General features: G+C 36.7%; 1 protein-coding gene across 1 annotated transcript; it reads right to left on the minus strand.

Annotated features, from left to right (window-relative positions):
- Positions 1-10,557: 10,557 nt before the first annotated feature.
- On the minus strand, positions 10,558-11,496 carry LOC126075547 (olfactory receptor 6C1). The gene has a single exon (XM_049883390.1). It carries the CDS (start codon positions 11,494-11,496, stop codon positions 10,558-10,560), a length of 939 nt encoding a protein of 312 aa, XP_049739347.1.
- Positions 11,497-14,785: the final 3,289 nt, after the last annotated feature.

Consider the following 14,785-nt stretch of genomic DNA (forward strand, 5'->3'; position numbering starts at 1 on the left):
AGCTCTTTTGAGTCTAGTTCCAGCTGGGTCACATCCTTTATATTCAAGGACATGGAATAATGGCTCCAACTTTAACTTGGATATCACTCCCTCATTTTAATTTGAGATTGGAGATAACACATCAGTGATCATCAATACCTGAACATAGTCGGACTCCTAGATAATGGCCATGGCAGGCACTGTAAACTCATAGTGCTGGATTTCCACCAGATACTATCTGGTTTTTCACCAGGATGTTAAGAGTGATGTTCTTATTGATTACATTGTCCAAATGAGTAGAATTGATGTACATCAGCAATTTAGCTGAAGGCTTTCTTTTGGCTTTTAAGTGTGTAAGAAAATGGAAGATAGTTTTATCATACCTAATGTTATCAGGCTGCAGTCTAAGAATATTACTATTCCTTCCAGTAGTGATCTAGCTGAGCCTATGTGTTTATTCCTGATGGTAACCAACAAGCTAAATCTGGTGTTTATAAGGGTGTTATAATGTGTAACCAAGCAGCTTCCCGTCTAATTCTACGTATGTTTTGTTCTACCTCTCTTGTGTTATTTATCCAAATGCAACAAGATTTGCTACAGTGCAGACTACACCTCCTTGGTCTAATAAAAAATCCAAGACTATTCTATTATCTAATGCCACCTTGACTAATGAAGTTAGAGATTGCTGTTGTGTTTCCATCCCATTAGCAACTTCATCTGCTATTTGTCCCATAGTGATTGATAAATTTCGTAAAGATTTTTCTAATTCAACTATACTATAAAAAAAAAAATACCATAAGTAGGGATTAAATCTCTTAGAAATGACCAACTCCACCCTGAGTGTTGGAGCAATGGGTTTTCTTCTTACTCTCATTTTACAATGTGTAACAATTTAACATTACCTGTCCAACATTTAGGAAACCCTGGTGGCATAGGGGGTAAGTGCTATGGTTGCTAACCAAAAGGTCAGCAGTTTGAATCTGCCAGGTGCTCCTTGGAAACTTTCTGGGGCAGTTCTACTCTGCCCTATAGGGTCACTATGAGTCGGAATCGACTTGACGGCAGCAGATTTGGGTGTTTTTTTTTTTTTGGTTTTTGGTCCAACATTTACTAGAATCATTACTATGAATATCTAAAGTAATCTTAAAGTTCCCAAAGTGCACTACCTACACATTTAGCAGTAATCAAAACCAGAGATTGCCCATGTAAACTCACTGCAAGTTGGAAAAGGATCACTTAAGCTAGTATAGTTGGGTCCACCACGCAAAAACATATATCCATAGGAAGCACACAAAGTTTGTCTAGAAGGAATACAAGGTATACAAAATTTTACAAATAACAACTAAGATTCCATTAAAGAATATTGATTAGCAAGATAACGCAGGATGGTTCCTCCTTTTGGAGGTCCTCAGTTAATTTATTTAAAACATACTAAGTGTTTTTCCTGACAGCAAGCTTCCCCTCCATTGTTTAGCTTTTAACAGTCATGGGTCACTTTTCCAAAAGCAGACATGGAGCTTAAGACAAAATGGAGTCTGAACCAAACCTTTTGGTAGCCATTTTAGTTAGGTCAACTGCCTCAGTTTCAGGGCAAGGCCACACTGGAGGAACTACATAGGTTCCAAAATGCTGACTCAAGGTGTGATGTCTATCTCCTCAGAGAACCTGGTTTCTTCAAGATACATAATTTTCTGCATAGCAAGAGGGTGATAGTTTGATTAAAAACATTAGATAGGCATTTCATAAAACATTGTCTTAAAGACTAATTAAAATTATTACTGATTTTACCTTAAACATACCTCCCAGTTTGATCTTTGGAATTAGTTTCCTGAAACAGACTGAATTCTTAAAAAAAGCACAACGCCCAGAGAAAAACTGTTTTGCTAGTTTATCTGGACAATTGTTTGACTCAAAAATGGCTTCGGAACCAGTTTTTTTTTTCTCAAAGCTCCAGGTTCAAAAAGGCACCCAGGGGCAATGGCCTGTGTGAGTTACCACAACCTCCGTGAAAACTAGAAATTTGGATTCCAAGAGAATTATAATTCTTTTATCATGTCCTCTTTTGGATCATGACCCTACTATAGAATCTTCGATTAGAAATGTCCAATAATGGTAGTTGGGCACCATCTGGTTTTAAGATCCTGAGGCACCATACAGGAAACTAGGAAGTAGAACAGAAATACTAACAATAATATTAGGCCAATTGTCTAAAATAACCATTGAAACCATGACCCTAAGGTCTTTGAACCAAGGAAACAAATTTCCTGATGTGTTTGTTTATACATAAGCAGCATCAGTGATTGATTTTTATGTGCCTCAGGAGCAGCTACATCCTACGAAACCTCAGATTTCATATTAACATAAACACAGCAGTATTCATCTATTGAGGCACAAACTGTTCTTTGGGAGACTAACAAGAAATCTAATGACATTTTATTTTGTAAACTTATAGCTCAGGAGGGGTCAGTTCCTGTAGAAGTACATCATGCTTGGTAAAGTAGAGGGTCAGCGAAAAAGAGAAAGACCCTCTAAGAGATGGATTGACACAGTGGCTGCAACAATGGGCTTCAGCATAACAATGAATGTGAGGATGGCGCAGGACCAGTCAGTGTTTCATTCTGTTGTATATAGCGTTGCTAAGAGTCGGAACCAACTTGACGGCACCTAACAACAACATGGCATAAAAAGCAAAAGTATATAATCTTCAACTATGACAAATATCTATTAACTCAATTTAATATAGTAAGTTACCTAAAAGGTATTAGGAATTATTTTAAGCCTGTGTATCATAAAATATAACTGTTGAAATAAAGTTTGTTTAAACATTCTAAGTTTTCATTCAACTTTTACTATTTCCCGAATCTGATTTTAGCCTTTAAGGATTTTATCATCTGGCTTTGGAAATCACAAGATCTCTGATCAACCAACCAATTTATTGATGTGGATATAACCTTAAGTCTCTGGCTAGGGGTGGAAACATTTTTCCAGGCCATTTCAGGTGTGTCTCATTGTGATTTCTATCTTTTGGCTTCTTATAGTTCCTTTACAATACAGGAAACTTGTTTACAATAGTTTTATGATTGGGATCCACCAAATTTCTGATAACTATAAAAATTTTTTCTTATTTTCTTTTGTTTAGAAAGGTCTCCACCTAGTTGGAAGAGGTCTTTCAAAATCTTCTCTGGAACGATATGACCTCAGAGGAAGGGGCCAAAGAGGCCTGATCCTACCCCACCCTCTCTCTCTTTAGACACATGGTTGTTCTTGTTAAGTGCCATTGAGTCAATTCAGACTCATAGCAACACTATGCACAACAGAATGAAATACTGGAAAGGCCTGTGCCATTCTCACAACCATTGCTGTATTTGAGACCATTGTTGTAGCCACTGTGTCAATCCATCTCCTAGAGGGTCTTCCTCTTTTTTCTCTAACCCTCTACTTTACCAAGCCGATGTCCTACTCTAGGCACTGGTCCTCCTGAAAGCATGTACGAAGTACGTGAGAAAAAATCTCACCGTTCTTGCATCTAAGGAGAATTCTGGATGCACTTCTTCAAAGACAGATTTGTTTGTTTTTTGCACAGCCCATGGTAAATTCGATATTCTTCACCAACGCCATAATCCAAAGACATAAATTATTTTTTATTTTTTTTTATTCATTGTCCAGCTTTCACATGCATATGAGGCAATTGAAAACATGATGGCCTCTGTTAGGTGCACCTTAGTCCTTAGAGTGACCTCTTTGCTTTTGCAGCAAAAAGCTCTTTTGCTTCAGATTTGCCCAATGCAATGTGTAGTCTGATTTCTTGACTGCTCCTTCCATGGGCATTGATTGTGGATCCAGGTAAAATCAAATCCTTGACAACATCAATCTTTTCTCTGTTTATCACGATGTTGCTTATGACTCATGATAGAAGAGGAGATTACGTCATTCCAGTTCATGTACATATGTTTAAATTGACCTAGGTATTTTGAAAGACAAAGGATAATTAATATCTTTTCCTTTTACTATTCTTCTGGTAAGCAGTTTTTCTTTCTTTTTATCACAACCTTTTAGCTACCCAGTAAATACCAAAGCTCTTTAGCAATTTTGTAAATGAATCCATCAATTCTTGGCTAACCCCCCCTCCCCTTTTTTTTCCTCTCTAGGCTTATTGTATGGCTCCATTTTCCCACCATGGAATTACTAGCTTTATTTTAAGACAAAATTATTCCTTTTCCTTTAATAAAACACGTTTCAAAATATCTAGCTCAAGTTACTTAGAAAGGTTTCACTTTTAAGATTAAAACTGTACAGAACATAAGCATCTTAGTGTACTTTTCAAATAGACCAATTTATATGAAAGTTTTTCAAATTAGTTACTAAAAGTCAAAATCATAAGACACAAGAGACAGTTTTTCTTGGGTGAAGGAAAGAGTTAAGGTTTTAAGTCAAAACCTTACAAAAAACAGCAACTGCCAACCATGGCCTCCAACCTGTTACAACTCAGACATAATGCAAGACCAAAAGCAAGCTCTTAGAACAAGGTGAGCCAGAAAGACCACATAAACCGTAAGGCCAGCTTATATAATAGGCTTATATAATACCACACAAAACAAAAATATGGAGGACCTAGTTTCTTAAAGTGTATATAGCAAATTTTTGTAAATTAAGTGGAAAAAATTCTACATAAAATTTAACCTTCCGGATCCTCAGGTGGATGAACAGACTTTTTGACAAAGCCTGAGCATCAGGTAAAATTTTCCCAAAAAGGAAAGAAAGGACAACATAAATGGGAGTTCATTTTCCCAAAGTGGAAGGGAAGAAAAACAGATTTGAACTCATTTTCCTAAAGTGAACAATGAAATTCCAGAGTACTTCTAGTATGTATATGTTATTGTCTTTTTAAATACAAGCTCCAAAGCTAGTGTCTCTGTAAGGGGGGGGGGGGAATCCAGCCTCACTTATCAAAGATATTATGCTCTAAGAGTCAAGATTTTGGTTTCCCTCTTTTGTTGATATATTTGATAAAGCTGAATATTGCTTCAGAATTTTCTGCAAATACAAACACTTTTCAGATATATTTAGTTGCTGTAAAATTGATGTTTTCATTCTGTTTATGTAACTCAGTCCTTAGAAGACAAGTGCACAATAGCTTTGCATTATATTAAATGGTAAATGTATAAATTTCTCTTGGGTTGACTAGAAATCACAAAAGATAATCACATTTAAGCGATTTTTCAAGTATGTTTCAAACTTAGCTGTCTCCAGAGGAAGGAACACTGAAGCAATTGTCTGTGGTGTGAACCTCAGAGTAAAAACGGGTTGTAGTGCCCCAATTTGGGTGAACATCAATGAATTCACACCCATGTAGCATATAAAAATGTCTATATTTAAGTGTCCTTACCTCAAAGAAGCACAGCTAATCACAACAGATTTAAAGGAACAACAGTTAAATCAAAGATATTTGCCTTTTTATCTCTCTTTTGCCTTTGTTCCAAAATTGAATGACCTCTGAGTTGAGAATAAGCAGTGAAATGAGCTCAAAATTCCATCCATAGTTGAATACAAAATTGATATTTTAAAATTGAATAGACTGTACCAAATGTGACTAGCAAGTAATGACTGCATGTTATATAATTAAGAATCGGAAAAGAATTTGTACATAGTGTTTTTATCGGTTGGCACCTACTCAATGGCACCTAAGAACAATAAATGAAAGTGCCTGAAGAGAAATAACATCCTTTCCATATTATTCTAGACCAAGTCGTGACCATTCAAAACACTTATTAATATTTCAGAAAATTTTTATTTATCTTAATTTTTAGTGTTGCTATGGGCATATCTCTTGCTAATTTTTCTTTTTTTTTAATCATTTTTATAAGGGAGTAGTTAAGTAAAATTTCTATGTTCAGTCAGGAATCTTGAGCCAGAAGTCCCCAGATGATATATGTGTACATGAAAATTCTGGAACTGTGAAAATATCACATTTAATTCCTCATATGCAGAACATACCCAGTGCATCTGTCAGTTTGTCATACTGTGGTGCTTTCATGTCGCTGTGATGCTGGCAACTATGTCACTGGTATTCAAATACCAGCAGGGTCACCCATAGCAAACGGGTTTCAGTTGAGCTTCCAGACTAAGACAGACTAGGAAGAAGGACCCAGCAGTTACTTCTGATAAGAATTAGTCAGTGAAAACCTTATGAATATCATCAGAACATTGTCTGATACAGTGAGGGAAGATGAGCCCTTCAGGTTGGAAATCACTAGAAATACAACTGGGGAAGAGGTGCCTCCTCAGAGTCAACCTTAACGATGTAAATGGAGACAAGCTTTCAGGACCTTCATTTGCTGATGTGGTATGACACAAAATAAGAAGAAACACCTGCAAACATCTATAAATAATAAGAACCTGGAATGTAGGAAGTATGAATCTAGGAAAAATGGAAATCATAAAAAATGAAATGGAACACATAAAGATTAATATCCTAGACATTAGTGAGCTGAAATGGACTAGTTTTGCTCACTTTGAAATGGACAATCATATGGTCTACTGTGCCAGGAATGACAACATGAAGAGGAATGACGTTGCATTCATCATCAAAAAGAACATTTCAAGATCTATCCTGAAGTGCAATGCTGTCCGTGACAGAATAATACCCATATGCCTACAAGGAAGAACAGTTTATTTGACTACTATTCAAATTTACACACCAACCACTAGGGTCAAAGATGAAGAGACTGAAGATTTTTACTAACTTCTGCAGTTTGAAATTGATTGAACATGCAATCAGGATGCACTGATAATTACTGGTGATTGGAAAGTGAAAGCCAGAAATATAGAAGAAGGGTCGGTAATTGGAAAATATGGCCTTGGTGATAGAAACAATGCCAGAGATCTCGTGATTGAATTTTGCTGGACTGACTTCTTCATTGCAAATACCTTTTTTCACCTACATAAATGGTGACTATACACATGACCTAGCCAGGTGGAACACACAGGAATCAAACTGACTACCTCTGTGGAAAGAGATGATGGGAAAGCTCAATATCATCAGTCAGGACAAGGCCATGGACCTACTATGAATCAGACCATCAATAATTCCTATGCATATTTGAGCCGAAACTGAAGAAAATTAGAACACATCCACAAGAGCCATAGTATATCCCACCTAAATTTAGAGACCATTTCAAGAATAATTTTGACACATTGAACACTAATGACCGAAGACCAGAGGAGTTGTGGAATGACATCAAGGGCATCATACATGAAGAAACCAATAGGTCATTAAAAAGACAGGAGAGAAAGAAAAGGCATAAATGGATGTCAGAAGAGACTCTGAAGCTTGCTTTTGAACCTCAAATAGCTAAAGCAAAAGGAAAAAAATGAAGTAAAAGAGCTGAACAGAAGAATTCAAAGTGCAGCTTGAGAAGACAAAGTATTATAATGACATGTGCAAAGACCTGGAGATAGAAAACCAAAAGGGAAGAACATGCTCAACATTTCTCAAGCTGAAAGACCTAAAGAAAAAATTCAAACCTTGAGATGCAATACTAAAGAATTTTACAGCAAAAATATTAAACGATGCAGGACACATCAAAAGAAGATGGAAGGAATACAGAGGCACTATACCAAAAAGAATTGGTCAATGTTCATCCATTTCAGGAAGTAACATGTGATCAGGAACCAATGGTACTGAAGGAAGAAGTCTAAGCTTCACTGAAGGCATTGGTGACAAACAAGGCTCCTGGAATTGATGGAACGCAAATCAAGATGTTTCAACAACTGGGTACAGCTCTGGAAGTGATCACATATCTATGCCAAGAAACTTGAAGACAGCTACCTCGCCAACCAACTGGAAGAGATCCATATTTATGCCTATTTCCAAGAAAGGTCACTCAACTGAATGTGGAAATTATTGGGCAGTATCATTAATGTCACATGAAAATACAATTTTGCTGAAGCTCATTCAAAAGGAAACTGCCAGAAATTCAAGCTGGGTTTAGAAGACGACATGGAACCAGGGATATCACTGCTGATGTCAGATGGATCCTGGCTGAAAGCTGAAAATACAAGAAAGATTTTTACCTGTGTTTTATTGACTATGCTAAGGCTTCCAACTGTGTGGGCCATAAAAAATTGTGGATAAACTTGTAGAGAATGGGAATTCTGGAGCATTTAATTGTACTTATAGGAATCTGTACACAGATTAAGAGGCAGTTGTTTGCACAGAATGAGGGGATACTGTGTGGTCTAAATTCAGGAAAAGTGTGTGTCAGAGTTATATCCTTTCACCATACCTATTCAATCAGTATGCTGAGCAAATAACTCGAGAAGCTGGACTATATGCAGAAGAATGGGGCATCAAGATTTAGGAAGACTCATTAACAACCTGCCTTATAGAGATGACACAACTGTGATTTTGGCCCATTCTTTTTAGATGTGTGCAGTTATTGCTATAAATTGACCTCTGAGTACTGCCTTTGCTGGGTCCCAAAGATTTTGGTATGATGTGTTTTAATTCTTATTTGATTCTAAGAAATTTTTTAGTTCCTTTTTCATTTCTTCTATTACCCAGTTGTTTTTAAGCAACATGTTATGCAATTTTTTGTATTTGATTTTTTTTCCTTGGTCTTTCTGTTATTGATTTCTATTTTTATGACATTGTGATCAGACAGAATGCTCTGTAATATTTCATTGTTTGGGATTTTATTGAGGGTTGGTTTGTGGTCTAAAATGTGGTCTATTCTGGAGAATGTTCCAGATACATTGGAAAAGAATGTATACTTTGCTCTTGTTGGGTGGAGTGTTCTGTGTATGTTTGTGAGGTCAAGTTCGTTGATTGTGACCTTTAGACATTCTGTATCTTTGTTAAGTTTCTTTCTAGATGCTCTGTCCTTTACCAAAAGTGGTGTGTTGAAGTCTCCTACAGTTATTGTGGAACCGTCTATATATGTTTTCAGTTCTGTTAGAGTTCGTTTTATATACTTTGTAGTCCTGCTGTTGGGTACATAGATATTCATTAAGCTTATGTCTTCTTGGTGGATTGTACCTTTAATCATTATATACTGTCCTTCCTTATCTTTATTGGTTGATTTATCTTAAAGCCTATTTTATCTGAGATTAGTGTTGCCATTGCTTCATTTTTTTTGGTTACTCTCTACCTGTGATGGTGAGGTATGGCCTAGCAGGAAGGGATAAATGTGCTGTATAGGGCTAGGTGGGTGGAAGAAAGAAAAGAAAGGTTAAAAAAAAAATGTTGTGGTAGGAGCTGACAGGTGAGGGTGGCGTGGACCCGAGTAGCTCCCTAGCCAAAATGGCAGAGCTTTGCCTGTCATGAAGGGGTAGAGGTGATGTATGCAATTTAGCAAGAGGGAGAAAAGAGGTGAACAAAGGGACAAAATGGCACAACACGAGCCAGCGGGAACGGGTGGGGTAGACCAGGCGGTGATGGCAGGCCAGTAGCTGTCTAGCCAAGCAGAGAGGCCAGTCAGGAAGGGCCGGTGTGGCACAGAGGGCAGAAAATTGAGGGGTTGAAAGAATGTTTCCCTGGTTACAGGGTGCTGTGTCTCCTGTTGGGAGCTCCGTGGAGTTGTCTTCCCTTACTCCCTGCCCACGGTCATTGCTTGCTGTGCTCCAAGATGGCAAAGCTGTGCCATGTTAGTTGGCAGGTGACCTCCAACCATATCTCTCCCTATTCTTTTTGATTATTTTTTTCTTCCATTCAGTATTTGATCTAGTTCTTTACCCTTCATTCAATGCTTAGGGTTCCAGGATTGACGTTTGTATCTGTTTTACTTTGTCACATCTTTGCTGCAGAAGGATGACATCATGTGTCTGTCTAGGGTGCAATGTTGGCTCTGCCTCTCCATTCAGTATTTTTTGCAGCATCTGTGTATGTATGTATGTATGCACGCCTGCATGTATATATGTATGTATATACCTACCTACTTATTTATTAGGGGAGATTATAGGATGAAAGAGGTCTATTTAGCCTAAAGAAATATGTATTGATAATGATCTAGGCTGCTTTATTAATATGTAAATTACATGGTCATAACATATTAAAGTGAGGAATAATTTTTCTTTTTTTGCTTTTTAAAACAAATCTTTTTTCGTTTTTCTTTAAATTATATGGAATCCCCCTCAACCATATTTCCTAGAGAAACTGCATGATGGGAATCACACCCCTGTCAAAAAAAAAAAAAAAACAAGTGAAAAAATTATGTTCTGTGTATAGTAACTGAAATATCATAGGAATATTTTTAGAGTGGCTCTTGTATTTCTCGGATTACTGTTTTCCTAACCACAACTCAAAACATAATTTCGCTCTTCAAAATAATTATTGTTGAAGAAATTATGATTAACAAAGCTGTCTAGAAGAAGAGGGAGTCAGAAAGATATAAAAGAAGTATTTTAAGAAGATGAGAAATATATTAACAAATATCCCTGTAATTATTACAGAAAAATAAAAAATGTATGTGTGAACTTGAATGAAAGGGAGGCCATTTTGATTTGAACAGGATACTGAAAATTCATGTTTATTTTTAAATTGCCCTTCTGTGTGCCTCTAATTCATGACACCACGTCTTTTCATTTGCTTGTGAAAAACACAGTCCTCCTTACCATGTCCATGAAAGCTTGCTTGACTTGTTGATTCCTTAGGCTATAAATAAAAGGGTTCAGCATGGGAGCTACTGAGATGTTTAGCACAGCTACTCCTTTGCTCAAAGCCACCCTCTCTTCTGCTGAAGGTTTAACATACACAAAAATGCAGCTACTATAAGAGATGGATAAGACAATCATGTGGGAAGAACATGTGGAAATAGCCTTTGTCCTCTGACTCGCAGAGGGAATTCTCAAAATTGTCCTGATGATATATATGTAAGACAGAATTACTAATGCCAATGTGAATATTAGAATAAACACAGCATAGGAAAAACCCATTATCTCTAGGAATTTTGTGTCTGAACAAGAAAGTTGCAGCAGGGGAAAATAATCACAGGTAAAATGGTCAATAATGTTAGATCTACAGTAATCGAGCTTTAACAGCAACATGAGCGCAGGGAATATAATTAAGAATGAAGCCAGCCATGAAGAGAAGACAAGCAGTGTGCAGACTCTGCGATTCATGATAGTCACGTAATGCAGGGGTTTGCAGATGGCCACGTAGCGGTCATAGGACATGGCAGTCAGGAGGTAAAACTCAGTGACCCCCAAGAGAATTAAAAAAAATAACTGAGCAATGCAGTTATTAAAGGAAATGGTTTTATCTCCTGTAATAATGGTGCCCAGGAATCTGGGTATACTGACAGTTGTGAATGAAACTTCTAATAAGGAGAAATTCCTGAGGAAGAAATACATGGGGGTCTGGAGGTGGGAATCCAGCAGAGTGAGGGTGATAATGGTCAGGTTCCCAGTGATGCTGAGCATGTAGGTGATAAGCAGAAAGACAAAAATCACAATCTGAAGCTTTGGGTCATCTGACAATCCCAAGAGGACAAACTCTGTTATTGCTGTATGATTTCTCATTCTTCAGTTGCTTCTTTCTTTTTTTCCTGCCAGATCTATAGGAGAAAACACAAAGGACAAGCTTGAAAAGAAGACTACATTAACAATATATCCAAGTGTGGAGCTGGAAGTTGGCTAAGAGAGTATATTTTTTCCCTTCAAGGGAAATTCAAAGCACCCACATAATGACAGCAATACTTTATTTTCTTTTCTTTTACAGGTGAAAATTTCGGTGAAAGCAGGTTAAAAACCAAACTCAAAAAACTTTAGATTATCACACTGCTTAAAGTGATAGGGCAGGGATTTTAACCCAACTTTTATGACTCAAAATACTACCTCTATAAAAGAGACATGCCGCAACGTTCTTCCTCAACCAGAACCACCTTTGTATCATTGCTTCAATCCCAGTGAAGGTTTCCCGTTTTATTTATTTATTTTTTTCTTATTTTGGGAGAGTAAATCAGTGCAAAAGACAAAAAGTCAGTTAAAGATTTAGCTTTTCTCAGAAAAGGGAAGGATAGTTTGACATTTCTTCAATTCTGACTCCTTTGTTCTTAGTCATCTATCCACTTTTGCCTTTCCAACACCTACAACATTTTCCAACACCTACAACCTTATTGAAAGTCAGAGATACTGAAGCCATTGTCACCAGCAAGCTCAGATGTTAGGAATGGCAGGGAGAAAGAGATAGAAGACAGTGGTGAGACAAATAGGTAGGGCTTAAAACAGATTCATTGTGTCTGAATCTGGAATATTTTATGACATTTCAGTCTATTTATGTGCTATTATAACCTTTATTCCTGTACAACCCATTTCCCTTTCTTTGTAAAATAACAAGGAGCCCTGGGGGCACAAATGGGTAAGCGGTTGGCTGCTAACCAGAAGGTTGGCAGTTTGACCCTTCCTTTTTCAGAGGTCACTGTTCAAAGAGAAAGACGTGGAGATCTGCTTCCTTAAAGATTATAGCCAAGGAAACTCTATGGGACAGTTCTACCCTCGGTCACTATAAGTCAAAATCTGCCTGACGGCATCTAACTACAAAAACAATGTAAAATAACAATTATTATTATAATTATTACAGAAGGATTACTCAGTCAAACAGATACATAGCTATACTCCAAGAAAGTTGGTTTTTAAATTTTCTATTTATATGTGTTTTTAAAATATCACGTTTTAATTTTTCTTTTTTAAAAATACAATTTAAAAAGTATTACCATAGATGTTTTCAGAGAGAAGAGTGAGAATCTCTGGGTTTTAGTCCAAGCCACTTACTAGGTCTGAAAATCACTTAATTCCTCTATACTTAAATCTCTTCATCTGTATATATGCTGTTTCCTTCTCTGTATGCCTGTCTACCTCATGAGGTTTTTATGAGCATTAAATGAGCATTTTATGAGAATTAAATGAAGTAATGAATTAATAGGAGTCCCTAGGTTGTAAAAAACATTAAGCACTCAACTACTGGCTGAAAGGTTGGCAGTTCAAATCCATTCAGAGGTTCCTTGAAAGACTTGCCTGGCAATCTGCTTCTGAAAGGTCACAACCTAGAAAACCCTATGAAGCAGCCTACTCTACACCCATGGGGTCGCAATGAGTCAGAGTCAACTAGATGGCAACTAACTACCACAAATGAGTTAATCTGTTGAAGCATTTAGAAAAATGCCCAGCATTTAATGAAAATGATACAAGGATTTATGCTGTTGAAAAAATGTTCCTTAACCACTGAGCTGAAAACCTGTGGGATTAAGATGTAAAAGACCATGTCTAAGATAAATTCAGTACCAAGAGAATCACATAAGAAGAATATTAATAATTAAAAAAATTGGGTTTTATTGTGTCTCTCTGGCCTTCTAGCCAAGTGAATCTTAGCCTTGTTCTTCCATTTCATTTACATGATGCTGACCTCTTTCATCCTGGTGTCTTTTTTCTCTACTACATTGTCATCATACACATCCCGCTGGCCCCATCTCAGCTGGGATTGATTATCAAGTTTGCAGCATGCTAGATGTTTACAGGATGTCAGCACTGCGGCCAAAGGCTACTTAGTTTCTCTGCTCCTCATGAGTACTAATAACCTTTCTGAAAGTGATTGTGAGACTGGAATGAAGCAATACATGCACATATAAATAGCTTTGTGGGTGGAACATTGCAATGACAACCAAAACCAATTCCCTACTTATTTAACACAGCAGAAGGTTTTATTTCCATTGCATGTGTCTCCATAAGCACCTTTTAGTTGTTCTTCCCAAACCCACCATCCTTAGCACACTGTGCTGAAATCTGTGAATTTTCCCACTACCATGTACATTCTTGAAAGTTAGGACAGTAATGTTTGGCCCGAACTCTCTGTATTGAATAAATTGGAAGCAAATGATATGTAAAGGAAAGAATATGTTTTTAATATATAAAATTTAAAAAATTCATAAAACATTTTTGAAAATTACTTCCCTTTAAATTATTTTACAATCCATCCTTTCAACTCACTCTGTCAGTCCAGTGACATCATTCGTCCTTTTTCAGAGGTCACTGTTCATTAAATCACTAGTTTTTCATAACAACTTAAAGTCTCAAAGGGCATTCTCATCAAATAGAAAAGACTTTATTTCTATCTGAAGACTGAAGTTCCTTGAATAGCTTACTAGCTTTGGAGACCAAAGGTTATTATTACTACTGTTTTTATTATTATTTTATAGTGAGTAATGTATCATCGAACAGTGTTTTTAAATGTGTACAACTTAAAAAAAAGCATCTGTTTTTCTTCTTAATTTTAGTATTTTTCTGAATAATGGTGCCATGACTTACTATTCTGGTGATTGAGTAAAGCTCTGAAGAAATGTATGAGGAGCTGTGAAGAAATGTATGAAGAGATAGTTGACTTGAGCATCACAAAGAATTAATACTTCTATACCCAGTCTGCAGGACTATTAAAAAAAAAAAACCTAACAAGAAGAAACTCTAGCAGGACTTGATCCAATACCATAAGATTCGTGGCAGTACACCAAACTTTTATGTAAAAATGTTTATGGAAATCCAGTGAATTTTATTTACCAACATCAAATAAGCTGATAAAAATGTTGACCTTTTGTAACCCTTAGAGAGAAATAAACTTCAACGTTTCACAAGGTCTTATAATTTGTAGAGTCTGAAGTCATCCCAAGGATATACTCAGGTAGAGTAGTGAAGGATATCTTTAAGCTTTTAACTTAACATTTCAGTTTTGTATTTCTGAGTGCAGATCCATATTTTCTCCGGATGAACATGGCTTATGCTACCAAGCTTTACCTTTCCATCCACCCATTTCTTCCAAATG

Source organism: Elephas maximus, chromosome 4 (assembly GCF_024166365.1).
Source record: "Elephas maximus indicus isolate mEleMax1 chromosome 4, mEleMax1 primary haplotype, whole genome shotgun sequence".
Lineage (NCBI taxonomy): Eukaryota > Metazoa > Chordata > Mammalia > Proboscidea > Elephantidae > Elephas > Elephas maximus.